At 43.6% G+C, this 22154-nt stretch overlaps 1 protein-coding gene across 4 annotated transcripts in view; it reads left to right on the forward strand.

The window, feature by feature from the left end:
- The window catches only part of rspo1 (R-spondin 1), an 87473-nt gene that overhangs the window by 60726 nt on the left and 4593 nt on the right, over positions 1-22154 (forward strand). For all 4 annotated transcript variants that reach the window (XM_007906741.2, XM_007906743.2, XM_042338651.1 and 1 more), the window contains 3 exons: positions 5530-5721; positions 10101-10250; positions 10829-11020. In XM_007906741.2, coding sequence (XP_007904932.1) covers positions 5530-5721; positions 10101-10250; positions 10829-11020 — 534 coding nt within the window. The remainder of the gene's footprint in view (positions 1-5529; positions 5722-10100; positions 10251-10828; positions 11021-22154) is intronic.

A 22154-nucleotide genomic window follows, 5' to 3' on the forward strand; every position in this document is an offset into this window, starting at 1 on the left:
GTTAAACCCAGCAGCCAATTGCACAAACCAGTGTCCCACAATCAGTCGATTGAGTGGCCAAATTATTATTTTTTGGAAAGGATTATTACCCCTGGAAAGTAATTTGCCAATTGACTAGTTCCTACTTATTGCCAGGTAAACAGAGGCGTATGGAGTAAGAAAACTTGCCTAAGGTTTTGCCCCACCTGGGAATCAAACCTGGGTCCTCTTGCTTGCGAGCGCTCTAACTAATACAAGATCCACTTCCACATTATTATCTTGAATCTTAAAACCAATTGGTCTTGCAGACTAAGACGAGGTGGAATTTCAGGCCCATTCGCTTGAACCTGTTCCCGTTCGTTCTTTGTGCTTTCGAAGGACACGTTGCTCCTGGTGCTGATAAAATAGTTGAGCCGACATTCATGCATTGTATGCGTACTTTGCCCGATCCTATCTGGAGTTGGATGTCTGATCCTGCACTTATATGGTGATCTTCATATTACCCTTTCACTTTAATTAAACTGCTCCACAGGCCATCAAGGGTTTTAACCTATTATTAGGACTTTTCAGAACTTGCAAAATTGCCGCCTTTATTCTGGTCCACACTGTATGTCGCTCATTTTGATGGTGTTGTAATGGCAAACAAGCAGCTCTCTTCCTAGGAAACGCAGCAACTTTTTTCCCCCCTGGAAGAATTTATTAATAAGACTGCCCTAAGGTGCCGTGGGGCAATCACTCAGCTACCTGGAATGTGTCTGTGTGACGCATGGCTGATCCGCATGCTACAGCAAAACCAAAGCCTGTGAGCGAGTGACTCCGGGCAGCCTTATCAACTGTTTGACTTGATTGTTTTCGTATGTTGTCTGCAGTTTCTCTGGCAGTACGCAAGCCCTCCAAATCTCAGGTCATAAAGGGGAAGTGGGCAGGGAGGGAACTGCGAAAAGGGACCACTTTAACCAGGTTATGTTCAGATGACATAACCTCATTCCATCTGGTCTGTTATCAAAACCGCTCAAAGTCTTGTACCAGTTGAACTGAAGTCCAGTTTTAATTCCCGGTTGTCACATTTCCACCAAGCAGTGAATGATTGCAATGATTGCAGTACTGCAAATGCTGCCTTTTGGGTAGAGGTAACAAATGAAAGAAATTCCTTTCTCCCCCAAATGAATTGGAAGCAGCCTGCGTTTAACTTGGGCTAACTGGCAACGTGTTGATGCTTCAGGTCCCACCCCGAGCATTGCACTGAGCATCTGTGATTCCGTTCAGCCAACATACTGAATAGAGTAATGAATACCTGGAAGTGATTAAGGGGCAGTAATGGTCTAATTGAGGGGCTTGAATGTTTTGTAAGGAAATTAATAGAGACCTGGGACTGATTACAAGCCAGTCATGAGGTAACCTTGGACTTCAAATGATATGTATGGAGACCATTAGATACCTGACAATGATTAGAAAGCAAACTAAAAAGCCAATTTGGGGATTACACAAAGTCCTAATTAATGTGTGTAACTGAAATGTGAACTGATAATTGATGAACTGATAAATCCACGACTGTTTGTGGGACATTGCTGTGCGCAATTGGCTGCCATGTTTGCCCACAAATATACAATCATTCACTTTACAGTATATTCTGTGAAGTGCTTTGAGATATCTAGAAGATGTAAAGAGCGTTATATCAAATGGAAGGATTATTATTTATTATTATAACCTTATAATCACCTCTGTATTCTAAGTTTTTGTAATCTACCCTGTGAAAATCATGGAAATTATTTAGAATAATCCTTGCTTTTGATGTAGCGCCTTCATGTTGGGAGGACATGTCAAAACACTTCACAGGAATTTACCATGAAGTGCAGTGACTGTGATTTGTAAGTTTATTTGGAGGGTCTTTCTGGTCAGTGTATGTCTGTGCACTTCATCATCATGGAAATAGGACTTGGTAAGAACAAATGGGGGCGGAGGGCAAAAAGTATTTTGGATACCAAACCCACTCCTTCAGGAGCTGGTGCAAAACCTGCTCTATTGCGGCTGCAACCCAAACACATTGGAATAAAAATGACATTTTGCCTCACAAATGGAATTCCCATTAATGTCCATCAGCGCCAAAGGTCATGCTTTTCCCGGCAACGTCTTGAAAAGTTCTGGTGCCTTCTGGCTTCAAAATCCAGGAGTTTCAGCTCGGTTGACCATCAGATAAGATTTTAAACTGAGGTTTTGTTTGTAACTGTTCAGGTAGACGTTAAAGATCCCATGGCACTATTTGGAAAAAAAGGAAGTTTCTCTCTCCCAGTGTCCTGGCCTACAATCTGATTAAAATTTGTCACTCACTTCATGGCTGTTCGTAGCATATTTCTATGTGCAAGTTAACTGCCGTGTTTACCTATGATTACGTATGTCACAAAATTGACAGGAATAAGCTGTGAAATACATTGGCATTTTTGGACATTGATGGGAGCTATATTATTGCAAGGATTATTCATTTTTGTTGTTATCCCCAGAAACTTCCTAATGAATCCTCGCTAGTTTTACCTCCAGACATTTTCCCTTCATGTTTTCTTCATATCTTTGTAAGGGAGGATAAATTCTTTCTGCACCTTGCTGATTGTAAACCACAAAAGGTTTTCAGTCCATCGAATCTTATGTTCAGACAGAGAGAGAGGGAAGGGGAAAAAGAGAGAGGGGAGGGAGAGGGGCGAGAGAGAGGTGGGGAGAGAGAAAGAGAGAGCAGGGGGAGGGGAGAGAGCGGGGGGAGGGGAGAGAGCGGGGGGAGGAGAGAGAGCGGGGGGAGGAGAGAGAGCGGGGGGAGGGGAGAGAGCGGGGGAGGAGAGAGAGCGGGGGGAGGGGAGAGAGTGGGGGGAGGGGAGAGAGTGGGGGGAGGAGAGAGAGTGGGGGAGGGGAGAGAGCGGGGGGAGGAGAGAGAGCGGGGAGGGGAGAGAGCGGGGGAGGGGAGAGAGCGGGTGGGGGGAGAGAGCGGGTGGGGGGAGAGAGAGCGGGGGGAGGAGTGGGGGGGAGAGAGAGCGGTGGGGGGAGGAGAGAGAGCGGGGGGGGAGAGCGGGGGGGGGGAGAGAGAGCGGTGGGGGGAGAGAGAGCGGGGGAGGAGTGGGGGAGAGAGAGCGGGGGGAGGAGAGAGAGCGGGGGGGAGAGAGAGCGGGGGGAGGAGAGAGAGCGGGGGGGGAGACAGCGGGGGGAGGGGAGAGCGTGGGGGAGGAGTGGGGGGGAGAGAGAGCGGGGGGGGGAGAGAGAGCGGGGGGAGAGAGAGCGGGGGGGGGAGAGAGAGCGGGGGGGGGAGAGAGCGGGGGGGGGAGAGAGAGCGGGGTGCGGGGGAGAGCGGGGTGGGGGGGGAGAGCGGGGTGGGGGGGGAGAGAGCGGGGGGGGGAGAGAGAGGCCAATGTGATTGTGTCCTAAGGCATCTGGTCGTTTCTTAAAACAACTAAGAGAAAGCAGCTCCAAAATAAAGAATTTGGCAAAACCTGGATGCAGTGAAATGCTACGTTAATGGAGTTCCTCTGAATCCAGGGGGAATTTCTCCCCACATGTGCTGAATGTTAATGCTGTTTGCTCGTGCTAATAAGGTGATTGAAGCTTATTAAAGAGAACAGGCGTGGGGGATGCCAGTCGTTCTAAAGTAAAGTTTTAAGTTCCGATAAGTGATTTTCACCACTTAATTCGGGAGCCCCGTGACCACAGTTTCTCCCACCCTCGAAGTTGAGAGAAACATCAGTCACGTTGAAACATTCGACGTATATTGGCCCTAATTTTCAAGATTTTGCGAAAGGATTTGCTAAAGGGAATCCGGGAACAAACTAAATACATTTTTTTAAAAAAGAACTGGTGTTGAAAGTTGCCCTTTTGACTGCAGACTCTCTCCAGTGTACAAGCTGTTATGTTTGGCTGCTTCAGTTGCTATGAAAGACCACTGGCACTCAATGGTCAAACTATTATCCACGCGCGGAACAAAGAGAGAAAGTTTATGATGGGAGGGGATGAGTCACATCAGACGAGGGTTATGGCATTTAAAAATTATCCTGAGTTATAAAATAGTCATAATCCAATGCATTTGATATAGCAAAAGGCAAAATACTGCAGATGCTGGAAACCTGAAGCAAAAACAGAAGTGGCTGGGAACACGCAGCAGGTCAGGCAGCATCTATGGAGAGAGGAAATTGAGTTAATGTTTCAGGCCTATGACCTTTCATCAGAACTCAAAAGCACCGTTCACGTCAAGAGGACGTCTCGAAGAACTTCACTAAATCTACTGTGAAGTTCAGAGACTGTATATTTTGCAGGTGAACCCGGCAACTAATTTGCACGCAGCTATGGCCTGCAAACAGCCATGAAATGAGTGAGCAATTTTATGGGGTGGGGTTGTTGTCCTGGCAGCTGGAGAAACTCCTTTCGGTGCAATAGGAATGAATTAATTAAAAGAACTAAGTTTCTCCATTTGAAAACCGTGGTTGGAGTCAGAAATACACGATATTCTACAAGTTCCCATATACGATATCATGTAACTGGCAACTCACAAGCTTCTGGGGGAGTGGCGAGAGTGCTGCCAACTGAAGCCAGGCTGGTGTGTAGGATGCTGTGATGGGAGGGAGATAGGGTGGGTATTCTGCAATGATGAAATCAAATGGGCCTTCCTCATCGGAACTGATCTTGAGACGTCTTCACAGAATATACTGTAAAGTGAATTGACTGTATATTTTGTGGGCGAAATGCGGCAGCCAATTGCACACAGCAACGTCCCACAAACAGTCATGGATTGAATGACCCCCCCCCCCACCAATCTGTTTTTGGAAGAGATTATTGGCCCCAGAAAGCGATCCGCCAATCGACTAACAACCAAATTCTGGATTACTGCTCGGTAAACGGAGCCTTGTGGAGTAAGGAAACTTGCCTTAGGTTCCTGCTCGGGAATCAAACCCTGGTTCTCTCGCTTGGGTGGCGAGTGCTCTAACCACTACGCTACAGGACTCCAAACAGCAAATAGTTGCAGCACCTCTTTGGAACCAAATGGGGGAGTACTTTAGTCTACAATCTCATTTCTTTTCTACAATAAGGTTAAGAGGAGACTTAATAGAAGTTTTCAAAATTATGAGGGGATTCGATAGGGTGAAGAAGGAGAAACTATTCCCACTGGCGGGTGGGTCGGTAACCCGAGGACACCGATTTCAAATAGTTGTTAAAAGAAACAGAGGGGGGGTGAGGAGAAATGTTTTTACACAGCGAGTTGTTGGGATCTGGAATGCATTGCCTGAAAGGCTGGTGGAAGCTGATTCGATAACAACTTTTAAGAGAGAAGTAGATAATTATTTGGGGAGGACAAGTTTGCAGAGCTATGGGGAGAGAGCGGGGGAGTGGGGTTGATTTGGAAGCTCTTTTCAAAGAGCCGACACAGACACAATGGGCTGAATGGCCTCCTTCTGAGCTGAATAATTCTATGATTCTATGATTACTTTAGCTGAGAGTGCTGGGTGCTGACAGGCCCACTTATATTCCATTGCCCAACAACCTTGTCTTATTGCTGTGTGTGTTTCTCTTTCTGTTTTCCAGTCAGCACGGAGATAACCCCAGTTTGTCCGAAAGGTTGTGAACTATGTTCGGAGTACAATGGATGTCTCAAGTGTTTGTCCAAATTGTTCATTCTCCTGGAAAGGAATGACATTAAACAGACTGGCATCTGCTTGCCGTCTTGTCCAATTGGATATTTTGGAGTTCGGACACCAGAAATGAACAAGTGCACAAGTAAGTGGAAGCTCCTATCTCTTGTCTGAATGATGGACCACCCAGTCTAACCTCTTCCCCAGTATAACTACTTACCCCTCCCCCCTTGTTGCTTTCATCATTGCTGTCCTATGGACCTGGGCTAATGGCTTCTAGCACTGACAAGTGATTAACATGATGACCGACTTCCAGGGTCATTAGATCACGATTGACATTGCTTCCTGTGCATTGTGCCCATCTGAGCTAACGCATGAAGTCAATGGTGACCTGATGCCCCGGAGGTTGGCTATTTTCTGCACCTCACTAACAGTGTGGCTTATGAGAGGTTTGTGTTGATGATGGGAGGGATGGGGAAAAGATAGCAAAAGACGACAAGACTAAAGCCACTGCACAGAAAATATTTGAACAAGTGTAAAAGGTGATGGGGACAAGGCAGGGGAGTAGAACTAAACAAATGGCTCTTGGAGCTGGCAAAGGCATGACAGACCTAATAATAAGGATGTCAGAACTAATAATAATAACAATAATAATTGCCTCCTTTTATGCCTTTTTATATTATTGTATGCAAAAAAAAGGTTAGTCCACCCAAATAGGCTATGTTAACAATAATCTGTACATTTAATATTAAATTATTTGACAAATAAGATGGTCGACTTTCTTTATCTTTTTCTTTTATAGTTTGTCCTCAGTTGACCTGTCTACCAGTATGTCAGCATCGCTGTATAAGCAGCTGTTGGAAGGTGCCTGAGAGGAACTCAATGCAGCTTAGCCTGTGTGTTGTTTTACTGTTTCCTCGAGACCCGTCACTGACTGCACTGCAGAGCATCACTATTGCAAGTGTTGGTCTCACTAAAGCTCATTAAAAACATTCTCCTCTGCTCTCTCTCTGTAAGCTCCAGTAAGAAAGCTCAAATCTCAATAAAATGAACCTAGTGTTGAGAAGTGCTTTGTCAGTCCCTGAGGGTGTAATTAATGAGGTTGAACTGCATTTCAGAACGAACCAGCAACGTCTCGTTGCCAGGAAATTTCCATGAAATGTAAATATTTTTTAAATAATATAATGCAGCTCCTTCAAAAGGACTAAGATGAACGATCGGAACCAAAGTAACTGTCTCGTTAGATTATCGCTCCAAAAGCCTTTTATTTTAGCTTCAGTATAATGCATCCCAGTTTTGAATAACTCTTGAAAGGAAAGTGTATAATTTGATTATAGAACACAGAGGACATTGCCTTCAGCCATATTTGATCCATATTTTCATTTCATCTGTAACTGTGACTTTTAATGCAGAGCGTCAGAAACTCCAGAGTTCATAGAAAGAAAAGTTGCAGCACGTTACTCTGTAGTTTGCTTCCCGTTTGCTTCTGGTTTTGTCCGTCCAGTTCAACTCGTCCAGTGCAAGGGAGAGTGCTCGAGATGTATGAGAGGAGATTAGATTCACCCAATCATCACATCATCCCCGAACGCTGTAAAGAGAAACATCTGTGCATGTATCAGTCACCATTAGACGCTCCTTGTTGTGGTCTTTGATATTTTAACTCTGAACGATGATGACTAAGTTTATACAGTACAAATTTACATTTATGTGGGTGCCTTTCATGTTGGGAGGATGTTCCAAAGAGCCGACCAGTCCAAGTTTAATCCCCCCGCTTATTTAGGGATTAGTCACCTTGTGTGTATATTTGTCAGCTTGGCTCAGCTGCAGGTCTCTCGCCACTGGGTCAGAAGGTTGTGGGTTTAGTCCCTCGTCTAGAACTTGGGACTCGGACTAATGCTCCAGTACAGAGCTGAGGGGAGCACTGCTTACTGGAGGTACCGTCCTTCGAATAATAATATAATATAATCCTTGCATTTGATATAGCGCCTCATCACGTCTTCTAGACGTCTCAACGCGCTTTACATAATATACTGTAAAGTGAATTGACTGTATATTTCTGGGCAAAACGCGGCAGCCAATTGCACACAGCAGCGTCCCACAAACAGTCATGGATTGAAGTGACCAATTCGTTATTTATTATTACTCTAGGAAAAGTGATTCAAATAACAACCGGGTTCCTACTTATTGCTAGGTAAACAGAAGCGTGTGGAGTAAAGAAACTTGCCCAACATTTTGCCCTACCCGGGAATTGAACCCAGTCTCTCGGTTGCGAGACGAGTGCCTCAACCACCGAGAATGAGATTATTCTCTTGAGATTATAAACCGAGGCCCCGTTTATCCCTGTTGAACAGGACATTAAAGATTAAAAAAGATAAAATTGTCCGTTGTGTTCATGGCTGTTTGTGGGGTATCACAGGTCACAGGTTGGCTGCCGTGTTCATCTACAAATACACAGTAAATTTGTGAAGTGCTTTGAGACATCTCAAAGGCATGATCAGGCATTGTATCAAATGCAAATATTATTGTATAACTACACTGGACATGGAAGAATCGTTAGTGCTTCGACAAAATGGAAATCCCCCCCCGAAGGTGGGTAACATCAGTCAGCCCTGGTGAGACCGGCATTTCTCCAGACCTGTGGGTTAAAACCCCAAGGATTAAAATGCTGCTCGGGTGCCCACGAGGAATGTTGAGCGAGTGGTGTGCACGTTTTTTAAAAAATATATATATATACTCAAGAGAGAATTCCGATGGGTTTGGCTTTCATCGAGCACTCAGCAAGGACATGAACCTCGCTTCCAAAGTCAGTCGAATGATTAGTTGTTACTGTGACGCAGCAGAATGTGGCTGTTTTCTGCCTTTCTATCCAGCCTCATTTGTGCTGATGGTTTTGATGCGTCCCAGATCTCAGAATTGTTGCCAGTTTTCTTGGGCCAGTTTAAACCATGCGTTTCCATCGCATTCTTTGCTCTCTTCGCCCGTCATTCTCTCAGAGGTTGCAACCAAGCTGGCCGTCATTCAGCAGCCACCTTCCTTACATGGCCGCACTAATGTTTGCACCCGGCTTTGTCAGGGTGTTGTGCACATTCCCATAGCAACGCAGCTCGCACACAGATGGAGACATCAACAGTGTCAGATTTATTTCCGTAAGGAAAGATGCAGGTAGCATAACGATTGTCAAATCTCAAGGACAGAAAGTAGGTTGGTATATGTTAGGTCAATTAATGACCCACAGTTCTCTGTTTGCAACTCTAATTGGCTACAACATTTCCCGCTCTGACTGAGATTTGCTCCAGGGAGATCTGCCTAATAACAGTACATAACATTTTGACGGGGACCAGTGAATGCCAAGCCAATTGGATGGAGCCATCCATATTGGCAAAATTACTCTATTTATCCAAGATTCAAAATGAATGATATCAGTTTACATAAGCTTCCTTGGAAAGACGGAACAAAACACCAAGCAGTCCAAGGCTCCTCTTCGGTGGTCTGTGTCTGACGCAAACCCTCTCTGTTCCCCAGAATCATCTCCCGAGGAAGTGCAGCCTGACACACAAATGCATTTGCCTACAAAACACACAGTCACTACACTTTACAGCATATCCAGTGAAATATTTTAAGATGTGCTCCCAATGTGAAAGGCATTGTATCAAATTAAGGGTTATTGGAGTCCTGTAGCTCAGTGGTTAGAGCACTCGCTTTGCAAGCAAGAGACCTGAGTTCAATTCCAGGCAGAGGGCGAAACCTTGGGCAAGTTTCCTTACTCCACACAGAGCCTAATAATAATCCCTCCAAAACCAAAGACAATAATAAATTGGTCATTTTCAATCTACGACTGTTTGTGGGACATTGCTGTGCGCAATTGGCTGCCGCGTTCGCCCACAAATATACAGTCAATTCACTTTACAGTATGTTCTGTGAAGCGCTTTGGGACGTCCTCCCGACGTGAAAAGCGCTATATCAAATGCAAGGATTATTATTATTATTATTATTATTACTATAAATGAACAGGAAGATGTTAAATACACCCAGTTATTATTATTAATAAGAATGATCCTAGCATTTGATATGCGCCTCACACAGTTTTACTCGAGCATTACCCCAATGCACACTCTGAGGTCCCTTTGCGATCAACTTTCCTTAGCTCTTGCCAACCTGCGCCTAATACTTTCCGGGATGAGGTAAGCAGGATCCGTCCCTCCAGGAAGTGTGTGCAAATTCCATTCCAACAATCTATCTCTGTAAGTTCCATGTGTAGATGGGATGCATGGTATTTTCAACTTGTTTTGGATACTGTTAACCATGGTGATGGGTTTCCACATGTGTCAGACACCTGGCTGAGCCCAAAAAATCTGAAATAGGACAATTTTTCAACCCTCCACCCACCCACCACCCCTCAAGGTGTAACCTGATAAGTCTGCGTTGCTGTCGATACGTTCTCCGCCTTTGCGATCAACTTTCCTTATAAGATGAAGTTGTACCGAGGTTTCATCTTTGGAACATTCTCACCGTTGTCTTTTGCAGAATGTAAAATTGAGAACTGTGAGGCTTGCTTTAGCAGAAACTTTTGTACGAAATGTAAAGAGGGGTTGTACCTGCACCGAGGGAAATGTTACGACAGCTGTCCAGAGGGCTTTGCGGCCACGAACGATACCATGGAGTGCAGCCACGCTGGTGAGTATTGGCACGTTTGCTATTTGCCTACGACAACATCTTTGACAGTGAATTTGAAAGGAGATAGTCCAATGAAGTTGGCCATTGAGATTGGCACCTGTGTATTACATAGAAAGAGGCCATCCAGCCCAACTAGTCTGCGGTAGTGTTTATACTCCACCCTTCCTAATCCCCTTTCCCATAACCGTCTATTCCCTTCTCCTTCATTTAGGTTTCAGCCCAACACTGACATGTTTCACTTGCTGTGGGCTTTAGGATTGAGGGTCTTCATTCTTCTCTTCTATTTCTCCCCCCTCCCCTCACATCAGTCACTTTGCTCAGCTCCCACTCTGTCTCTGTAAAGAAGTTTAAAACATTTCTACATTAAAAGGCACCATTATTATAATTGCAAGTTGTTACGACAGCCGGAATGTGTTTAATTATGATGTGGTGGATTTCAACATGGGAACAACTTGTTCTAAACTGATGCAGTCAGTATAAGCGTTGCTCATATTCATTGTAAATGTTTCTTCCTACTCACTTTTTGCGGGCTCGGATATTAGTGTGTTTTTAAACTTTATTTGTAATTTTTTCCCAAGCGCAATGTGACCTGGGTGAGTGGAGCCAGTGGGGTCCTTGCACGAAGCGGGGGAAGACGTGTGGATTCAAACGGGGTTCAGAGACCAGGACCAGAGAGCTCCTCCAAGCACCTTCCATAGAAGATGTCAAATGTCCCCCAAACAGCGAGAGCAGAACTTGCACAGTACAGAGGAAGCCTTGCTCGTCCCCTGGTAGGTCAAACAGCTAAGTCTCCGAATGTTTCCCAATGTGCTACGTTCAGTATCCCACCTCTCCTGTTTAGAACAGTTTCATCGTAGGATGAGTTCAGGGTACTCGACAGAGGACCTGAGTGAAGTGAATAATAATAATAATAATCCTTGCATTTGATATAGCGCTTTTCACGTCGGGAGGACGTCCCAAAGCGCTTCACAGAACACACTGTAAAGTGAATTGACTGTATATTTGTGGGCGAACACGGCAGCCAATTGCGCACAGCAATGTCCCACAAACAGTCGTAGATTGAAAATGACCAATTTATTATTGTTTTTGTTTTTTGGAGGGATTATTAGGCGCGTGATTGCAAAGGAAATCGTATTAATCTGCCCTGATTGATACTTGTCTTTGACCACAATAATGATAGTAATAATCCTCGCCTTTGATATCGCATCTTTGACATCAGGAGGGAGTCTCCAAGCATCTCACAAGATTTGCTGTAAAGTGTAGTGATATTCTATTGTGTAGGTGAATGCGGCAGCCAATTTTGCACAGCAACATCCCAAAAACAACCAACAGAGCCATGAGATCTTTAACGTCCACCTCAACAGACAAACAGGCCTTGGTTTAACATCTCATCTGAAGGATGGCGCCTCCAGCAATGTAGCACTCCCACCCCCCCCCCCCACCACCCCACCCCAGCATTGCGCTGGGGCCTTGACGTCCTCCTGACGTGAAAGGCGCTTTATAAATGGAATCTTGTTGTTGTTGTTGTTGCGCTGACTGAAAGGTGCCGGATACGAGGTTAATGTGTTAGCTAGAGTTGCATCTCACCTCTGATAAATGTGGGAGATCAGTGTTTATTTTTAGGATAGCTTCTGTTATTCACTAAAGAAAGGCAACAACAGCAACAGCCAAAACAAATCGCATATATATAGCACCTTTCACGTTCCAAAGGTGCTGGATAGGGTTGCATCTAAATTGGGGTTTGGAGTCGAAGGGTGGAGGGGAAGTGGGGGTCATTAATAGCACATTGAAAAGTAACTGTGCAGACTCCTGGCTAGGAAGTCACTAATTTGTAGGTAACAGTATAGGCTCATTTATTGAAAGAATCCATATGGTTAGCTCATGTGAAAATGTTTCCAGAAAGGAAAACTGCTTTTTACTTGGTCAGCCAGGTGTCTGTCACATGTGGAAACCCATCACCGGGCTTAAAAGTATCCAAACCAAACTAAGAATTCCAGGCATCCCACCAGCACATGGAAATTCTAGAGATAGATCATTGGAATGGAATGCTCACTCTCCCAGAAAGTATTAGGCGCAGGTTGGCAAGACTGGGCTTAGGGATCCCAGTGTGCGTTGGGGTAACGGCGGAGTCTAACCAGCTAAAACTGCATAGCCTTGCTATTGAAGGCACTGTCTGGCAAGCTTTCCTGCTGCTTGTCCAGCTAGGACTACCCTATCCGTTAGGCTTGCAGGATTAACAGGATCTGAGTGAGAGGATTCTCTGTCCCCAGCGACTGATCTTCCAGGTCCTGCCGATGGGCTAGTCTGGGTTGTGCTGTCATCAGCAGTGACCTGGAAAACTGCGGACCCACCTGACTCAGGAACTGGACTGGAGGATAGTCACTCTGTTCTGTGTAAATATACTTTACCATGCACGCTTTAGTCCTCTTAATTCTATATCAGTAGCAGTTTTGCACTAAGGCCAAACACAATACCAAAGATACATTTTCTGTTTTATCTCGCGCCCGGAGACACATGGCCAAATTCCAAATGGAAAAACGAAATATTTTTATTGCAGGGGTTGAACTGCAGCTGTCAATCGAAGAGGTCACTGTGGGTGGCCAGTGAGGAAATTGGAGATTTCAAATTGTGTGTTGTGCTGGTTGGATTCCCCCACCCACCCACCCCACCCCCAAAAGTCTTTCAATTTCTCTTCTATTCCTTGAAGCCAGTTGCCCGCCAGATAGCTGATGAGAAAACTCTGAGGCTTGGGGTGACAGCTGCTGGAAGGCGTGACCTAGAGTCCAAGTTCGTGACACACGTTCATACGTCCAGCTCCTGGACCCCACCTTGATTGGCTGCAGAGGCCAGAGGCTGCTGCTTAAACTCCACATCTCCAACTGGTGGATCCGTCTCTCAGTGGGAATTAAGAGGATTAAACCTTGGGCGGTTCGCTATAATTACAGAGAACAGAGTGGCTATTTTCCTTGGGGGGGAGGTAAGTGGGGTCTCTGTGGAGCTGAAGTAGCTCCAAAGTAACATGTTTGGCAACAGAATGTTGGAATCGAGCCAACCCTCTGTGACTGTCTCGGTAGTCTGGTTTCTGAGCCAGGCTGATCAGCAGTATTCCAGGAAACTGCTGATGATAATACAGCTACTCTGTCTCAGCGGAGGATTTGGAAGGGCAGAGTAGTTACTGGGGATAGGGAATCTATCCACTGAGCTCCTGTTAACTCCCAAGTGAAAGCCCCAACAGGTAGAGAGGTCCTTGCTGGACAAACAGCAGGAAAGCTTGCCAGACAGTGGCAAGCTGTGCAGTTTTAGCTGGTTAGACTCCAGCAGTTACCCCAACGCATACTCTGGGGCCCCCAAACCTAGTCAGCTGTATAACTAATAATAGTCCTTGCATTTGATATAGCGCCTTATCATGTTATCGAGAGGTTCCAAAGCACTTCACAGAAAAACCATGAGGCCAATTGGAAGGATTTATGCTGTTTAATTGTGGATTTGACCCAAGTAATTCAATCCCTTCAGAAAGTTTAGGCCTTGAAATTCCACCTTGTCTTTAGCCCGTAAGACCATTTTGTCTAAAAATGTAAAATGATACAGAATTGTAGAAAATTCAAAAGTTGTGTTTTCCATAGTTTTTAAAAAAGGCAACCAGCGTCCAAATTGAAAACATTAGTTTCTTACGAAAAAAAAATTATCCCTCTGGAACTCTACCCTGCATGAGGACACTATATAAATGCAAGTTGTTGTTGAGCAGATTCACTCCAAAAACAGATGCGTAGAGGAACCCTCGGAGAGGGGAGAGTGGGTGGAACTCCCCATTAGTAACTGTGTCGCTAGTCCTTTTCCAGGCCAGTTGGCAAGTGCTTTGCTTTTAAAGTCTTAGTCCCAGCTGACTTGGTGAAGCAGCTGTTACACAGAGCTGTGTTGAAGGCTTCACCCCAGGGAAACATCTCGTCCAACCGCTGTCAGAGGAGCCTTCAATCGCCAATTTGGCCAGATTGACTTCACTGCAGTTTGAGTCCATTATTCATAATGTTAGTATTCATCCTTGCATTTGGTACAGCACCTTTCACATCTAGAGGATATCTCAAAGTGCTTCACTGGATTTTAATGTAATGACTATTTTGTAGGTGGCAGCCGACTTGTGCACTGCAATGGCCCACAAACAGCCATGAAGATTATTGTTTTTTTTTGGTCAGCCAAGTGGAAACCCATCACCATCCTTGAGAGTATCCAAACCATGCATCCCACCTATACATGAACATGAACTGAGTGACCAATTTTATCTGGGGAATTGTTTCCCAGCACGCCAGGAGAAACCTAAGTATCTTTTTCAAATAGCATGATGCTGGTATAAATTTCCCGCTGCCTAGTTCGAGGAGCTTGTTAAATACATATTAGAATAACTGAACAATCAAAATGAATGGGGGAGGAAGTCTAGCGAGGACTTCCTAGAGATTGAGTCTGTGGGGGAGGTAATTAGACGATGCTCTTTGAGTTACCTTTCTGTCTTCTAAACGCAGTAGGAATGAAGGTTCATCACTGACGAAGGCAAAAGACATTGGCACAAGGAAAAGCCATTTGACCTTTTCAGCTTGTAGTGTGTTCCAGCTGTCTTGGCCAGTGCTTACAACTAAACTTTTCCATTCTATTCCCCTTCTCTGATCATTGCAGTTGGAATGAACCCTCTTAAGAATCAACTAATCAACAATTAGAATTGTAGCCTGAACTCGAGTTTCTATTGTGCGTGCCTTCATTCAGTAACCTCTCCAAAACTCGAGATGATGGCTGTAAAGGAGAAATCAAACTTTTTGAGGCCAAATGTAAGATCTGAGTTCCAATCTCGCTCCTCTTCTTTCAGTGTCCTCCTCTCCGATGTATGCCTGTCCTTGTTTAATGTGCTTTATTGAACAGAGGAATTAAGATGGACCTGCTTTCAATTCTGTGAATTTCTGCCATTACAAGAAAATTAACTAATACTCGGGTGTCAGCCTGGCTCAGTCGGTAGCACCCTTGCTTCTGAATCAGAAGATTAAGTGCTCCAAGCCGCTGTCCCATGTGACGGTGTGTGTATTTTACATATATATATTTTATATATGTGTATATTACAATATATATATATTATTACAGGTTTAAGCCTGATGTCGGGACTTAGACTTCACAGATTAGGTTGACACTCCAATACAGTACTTGGGAAGTGTTGCATTGTCAGAGGTGATGTTCTTTAGATGAGACATTAAGCCAAGGTCACATAGTGCCATGGGATCTTTTAACAACCACCTGAACAACATGTTTCTGCTCAGTGGTTGTTAAAAGGATCCATTGGCACAATTTGAAAAGAGAATGGAGTTTCTGCTGGTATTCTGGCCAACAATTCCTCAAATAAAATTGGTCATTCACTATCATGGGTTTCACATTCCCATCATAGAGAAATTTGTCTTAAACTCACTTTTAGATCTACTGATAGCTTTCTTATTATTCTGGCCTTGTATAATTATCCTCTTGCTTCTGTAGCAGCCTTGTCAAGGCTGAAGGGAATAAAGGGGTATAGGCGAGGAGAATAGAAGGGATGGAGGCTTATGTGGAGTATAAACACTGGCGGGTACTAGTTTAGGCGAATGGCCTGTTTCTGTGCTGTAACACCTTGCGTAATTCCATGACAAGGATGCACAATAAGAAGGTTCAGGGTTGCAAGGCGTAATTTCAATATATATATAATATACCAGGATGTATATTACTCAGAGATTGGTCACTGACTGGTGGTTGAGGCTTGCACACTGCCCTCAGTTAAAGAAACAAACTTGAGGCTGTAATGGAAGTACAGTAGGGTGGGTATTGGAGAAGGATGAGATCAAATGGACATTTTAAGTTATTTTGAATGTGATGACAAGACTGAGGTGGATTAAGCCACTTTTATTGGAAATCGGAGCACAGTTACTTCCTACGTTTGTTCGCATTTACTCAGAATGCTCTACATACAAGCAGTTGGACTAGTTTTGGGATCAGTCGTAGGAATTTGTGATCATTCACAGTTGGGGTGTAAGAATTGCAATGTACAGTGCCTATGTTCATTCCCTGCTCCATTTTCTTTATGTCCAAGACCCCAGTGCAGAGATGGGTCCAATGTATTCCCTGACCACTCTTGAAAGAGTCCACGAATTGGGGGCAAATAATTATCAGCTTTGCTGACCTCAGTTTTATTAAAATGGTCACACAAAGATACCAAGCTGCACAATCACATCAACAACCCAAGTTGGCATTTTGATGAAAAGGGATTTCAAAACCACTATATATGTACATATATATATTTATATACATGTATACGTGTATGTGTGTATATATGTATATATATATATACACACACATATGCCAACAATCACCTGTCTGTGCTGTAGAACTGAGACCCAGTTTCTGGGATATCTATTTTGACTGCCCTGCATACAGATGAATGGCAATGTTACTAAAAAAAATTTTGATCAAATATGAAACACATTTTGTTAACACGATTGCTATTGAGGTTGGTCTCTGGCATCACAGTGCAGGAAATAACTTTGCTCTGATTCCCAGTAAGTGGGAGTAATCTGCCTGACAACTGTCATCACTATTACAATCTTCATTAAAAGTTCCAAATAATTTAGTCTGATTAGAACAGGGGAGTTCCTCTGCACCACAGCGTTTTTCCATGACTTCAGGGTTGGTGGTGTGCTCTTTCTTCAGCATGTTTTGATCCAGTTGTCTGCAATCATCAGCTTTCTAACGGAGGAATGAACTGAAAGGTTCTGAAGGAAATTTGGATTTTGACAAATCATCCTTGACAATGGAATAACTCACACCATAATCCGTCATAATGTTTTCCCATCTTTGCGCAACTGTGGGATATCACATAAGTTTAACATCAGGGAATTGTTCTTCAGCACACAAGAAAGCCAGTCAGGCCATGTGCATCTAATTGAAGCAGGGAGTACAGGGAGGGCAACAGAAAGGGACTTTCTAGGCCCTCAGGTAATTCAGGAAAATAAAGAGAATGATCAGCAATGTTAGGATGAGCTGTTAGTAATAACTAGATAAGTTGGGGCTCTTCCGCCTTGAATAGAGTACAAGATTACTTTAGATGAAGCAGACCCTTCAGCCCACTTGATCTCATTCTTCCAGTCCTTCCATTACTGCATCAAGTTGTTTATTTTAAATGAGTCCCCATGTCCTAGCATCAACCATCCTTCCTGATAACCTGTTACAGCTGTTAGTTGCCCTCTTAGTAAAAAAAACAAGTTACTATCCTGAAATTGCAATGAGCAACTCTAAATCAATGCCCTCTTCTCGTTCTGCTGTCTTGGAACATCCTAAAGTGTTGTTCTGAGTTTGCTTTTTTAATCCCGTTTAAAATTGTATTTGTCTCGATGAGATCCCCTCTGAGTTTTCCTCTTTCAAGACTGTGGGACCCTATAGAAGTATGGATTGAGAAACTAAACAATGAACAGTACTTCCAGGTATGTCAAGACAGTGGGACAAGAGGCCAGAGGCTCAGGATTATGAATAGCATTTTTAGGACTGACACAAGTAAGTATTTCTTTATACATAGTGGGCAGGTGGAGCAGGGTGTTGTGTAGCCAGGTAGAAGCTCAGTGTTGTCCCACAAGCTGGTTGACTGAGTGAATCACAGAGGAAGTGAGCTTTGGATTGCATTAGAAAATCACTTCTATATTTGGCTTTGATATCTTGAGGAAAGGGAATGTTTATCCATGAGGACACAATGTGGTTTCTTCGCAATCTGGAGTCTGGGTTTAATCCAGGTGTAGTTTCATTTTATTTAATTTAATCTAAAGCATGTGTCGAAGGAACTCCCACTGTACACAGTTTGTATTTCGCTTCAGTATGAGGATAAAACCAGCAAGAGCTTATTTCACTGTGAAGTGAGAAAGATGTGAATGGCTCTAATTTTACAAAACGTTGAGTACAATATTATTCTATTATTCAGACTATTCTCCTAACCTCTGATTTGCGCTACACAAAACGTGATTGATTAGAAACTAAAGTGAATGACGTCATATAAGACCCATTTTCTTTTGGCTGGAGTGAAACAGCACGGAAACAGGCTGCTTGGGTCCACTCATCTGTACTAGTATATATTATTGCAGCCAAATCCCCACCCTCTCCTGTTACTTTACCCACCCCCTCTCTTCTCTGCTTCCTCATGTACGCATTGCGTTAAAAGCTTTGAGGAGCGGTCGTCTGGCCAGTTTAGAAGTTGTGTGATTTTTCATCGGTCGGTGATGGACAGTGGAGAGAGTTTAAAAAAGAACAGTGCGATTAGAGGATTCTGACTCCATTACATATCGGATTTTAAATAAAAAAGACCCCATTCATCAATCTGCTCAGGACATCTTGCACTGTCGTAGTTGCAGGTTAACTCAGAAACTTGACTTGACCATTTTCTCTCTCTTGCTCTCTCTCTCTCTCTCGCTCTGTGTGTGTGTGTGTGTGTGTGTGTCTCTCTCTCTCTAAATGTTGTTTCTTTAACAAAAGGAAGAAACATGACTGTGTTTGCTTGATGGAGGAGTCAGCCCAAGTTGTGTCTGTGTCAATTTTGCTTGAGAAATGGGGATGTAGATTTACGTTGGGTGACGCCTGGGACCTGGAAAGAATTCCAGTGCCAAGCGAAATGAATAATAAAAGTGAAATATTATAAACTGCTCATCAAATTCTTCTGAGCTTTGCCAGGCTCGGAAAACTTCATAATCCTGTGTTTAAAGGAATTGTGCTCTTTACTTTTTAATTAAGGCTTTATCGGACGCTTGTGCCCCTGAGGGTGCTTTAAACGTGTCTTAACAAAGCTTTTTTNGTGTGAGTATTGAACAAACAATGAACGCAAGTATACAGCGAGGGAACAAAAGGGAGAGGGAATAAATAAGCCATACACTTGCAGCACTCAGTCTTAATTTTGAAGCCAGTTTTCAGCGAGTTCATTTAAGGACTACAAAAACTGGCGTCGAAGTTGAGACTGATTTCAATCAGTTGTCAAATTCTGGACGCTCTGAAATGCTGAACAAGAGAGCAAACCCAGAGTAAATGGAGTAAATTCAAATCCATTCACTTGTGTTCAAATCCCTTCACTCCCTGGCAGCTCCCTACCTCTCCGACTCCTCACTCCCCAATCCACCACCCGGAACCTCCGCTCGACTGGCACCGGCTGCTGCTCGTCCATCGCACTCCTCCCCACCATCGGAGGTCGTGCTTTCAGCCATTACACCCCAAAACTCGGGAATCCTCTCACTCAATCCCTCTGCTTTGCCCCCTCTTCCCATCTTTCAAGTTCTGCCTGAAAACTTTCCTCTTCAACTGTGCTTATGGCCACCTCCCCACTCCCCACCACTGTTAAGCGCTCTGAGATGCTATACAAATGTAAGTTGTTGTTTTTATAAATCCATAGCAAATCTAGAATAAATGAAGAAGATCTAGAGTAAATTGTTGGGGGCAAATTGTGGTGTATTCACTCTGGTACCTGAAAACACACCTCGTTACCAACAATCAGAGGTTGTGAGTGATGCCTTCTTTTATGAACACAATATATTATACCTTTATATAGCACCTCTCATGTGGGAGGACACCTCAAAGTGCTAGAGAAGATACAATTGATGTATTTTGAAAAATTCTTCAAATTCCATCAATGCTTGATGTTATTTCTTTGACAAACCACATGCGTGTACATACATATACATAATATATATATATTTACTGGACATCATATAGAGACTTTTGACTCATTGTCTCATTCTCAGGCTGACGCTATAGCGCAGTTAAAGATGTTAAAGATCCCACGGAAAATCAAAGGAAGATTCTCCCTGTGTCCTGGCTGACAATCCCCCAGATAAAATTGGTCATTCACTTAATGGCTGTTTGTGGGACAGTGCTATGTGCAAATTGACTGCTGCGTTTCACCCACAAAAGACATTTTACAGTAAAAAAAATCCGGTGAAGCGCTTTGAGATTTTTGTGAACGTGATATAGTACTATATCAAATGCAAGTTTTATTATTATTACGTTAATACAGTCTAAATCATTGCGTAGAGGTAGTTTCTAAGTAGTTTTCAGTGATGGGTCAGCCAGATCAATAACACTGCAACGTTACATATAAATGGATGTTCCTTTTTTTTAGTATGTTTGAACAAGCTAAGATAACTACTTTCTGCAGGAGATTGACATTTTGTGCACCAGGTATCTTGTCAAGCCATGTGTGAATTGTCTTATTGACAGTCCCAGTTACACCAATTATTACAGGAACTGTGCTTGGTTTATGTTTCTTGGAATGGCCACATCAATGATACTGCATGTACAATCTAGTTGTTTTTTTATGATGATATGTTATTTGTGTCAAAAAAAATGCAAGGATTAATTTATTCTGCTCCTCAAATATTCCTACTTTTGCTACAATATTTGCAATATTCAAAATACAGCATCTATCGTGAGAGACTGACATCCGATAGCATTTGAGCACAACAACCCAGAAACTCTCTTGCATTTCATTCTTCAGATAAGACGTTAAACCGAAGTCCCATCTGCCTGTTCAGGTAGATGTTAAAGATACTGTGACACTGTTTGAAAAGAGAAAGGAGTTTCTTTCTCCTGATGTCCTGGCCAACAATCGCCCAAATAAAATTGGTTACTCGCTCCATGGCTGTTCGTGGGACATTGCTGTGCGCAATTGGCTGCCGCGTTCGCCCACAAATATACAGTCAGTTCACTTTACAGTGTGTTCTGTGAAGCGCTTTGGGACGTCCTCCCGACGTGAAAAGCGCTATATCAAATGCAAGGATTATTATTATTATTATTATTATTATTATATTGTACCTTTCATGTGGGGTTAGGACTGATGAAGTAGGAAGAAAGGGGTGCAGTCAAAGAGAGAGCTAAATAAATGAATAATCCTTGCATTTGATATAGCGTCTTATCACGTCTTCAAGACATCTCAAAGCGCTTCACAGAATATACTGTAAAGTGAATTGACTGTATATTTAGAACTATTCAAATAGGTTTTGAAAGCAGAGAGCGCGAGATGGAAAGATTTAGAGAGAGAGCTCCGGAGAGCGATGAGGAGAGTGGCTGAAAGCTTGCCCGTCAATAGGGATGGGGGTGGGGAGGAAGGGAAAGATGATCCTAGCCAGAGCTGGCAGAGCGGAGGGAATAGGCGGGGGAGGAGTACCACACAAGATCGTAGAGGGAGATTGGGACAAGGGCTCGGAGGCATTCTGAAGGTGACATCGGATGAAGCTTAAAAACATGATCTTGAAACCAATCCTCACAAATACTGCCAAAGCAGCAATTACAAAGACAGATGGTGAGCAAAGCTGCCCCTACTCTCTGCCAATAACACAGCCTGAACTCTAAACCACTATAGGCTTCCCCCACCACCTCACTGGGGTTTGTGTCTGCGTTTTGCACTAATTGATGCTGTTTCTCTTTGAATAAAACGGCCCTAAATCTCAGACAGTTTTATGGTGTGTGCCTAAGAACTGGGTTGAGACTATCCATATTTTATTGCACAAGCAGCAGGTCTGAAACTTTTTTTACCCAACCCTCCGCGGCTGGATTTAAGCAGCGAGAGATGAAAGGCAGGATGCCAGCGTGCTGTGCCATACAATCTCTCTCCAACACTGGGATACGCTGAGCCAGACACTGGTATAGTGAGTGCACATTACACCCCATGAGAGAATACGCATCTTGCTACCATTTATTGTGAATTGCCTGCAAACCACGCTCAATAAAGGTTCATTGTGCTTTTTTTTACACATTTCATCCAGCGGCTGATTGACACATGAAATAGTTCTTTCCGTGAGAGCGGAATACTGAGGCCAGGTTCAAGAGTGAATTGGATGGGACTTTATAATAATAATAATCCTTACATTTGATATAACGCCT

Source organism: Callorhinchus milii, unplaced genomic scaffold, assembly GCF_018977255.1.
Source record: "Callorhinchus milii isolate IMCB2004 unplaced genomic scaffold, IMCB_Cmil_1.0 Scaffold10, whole genome shotgun sequence".
In the NCBI taxonomy this organism is placed as follows: Eukaryota; Metazoa; Chordata; class Chondrichthyes; order Chimaeriformes; family Callorhinchidae; genus Callorhinchus; species Callorhinchus milii.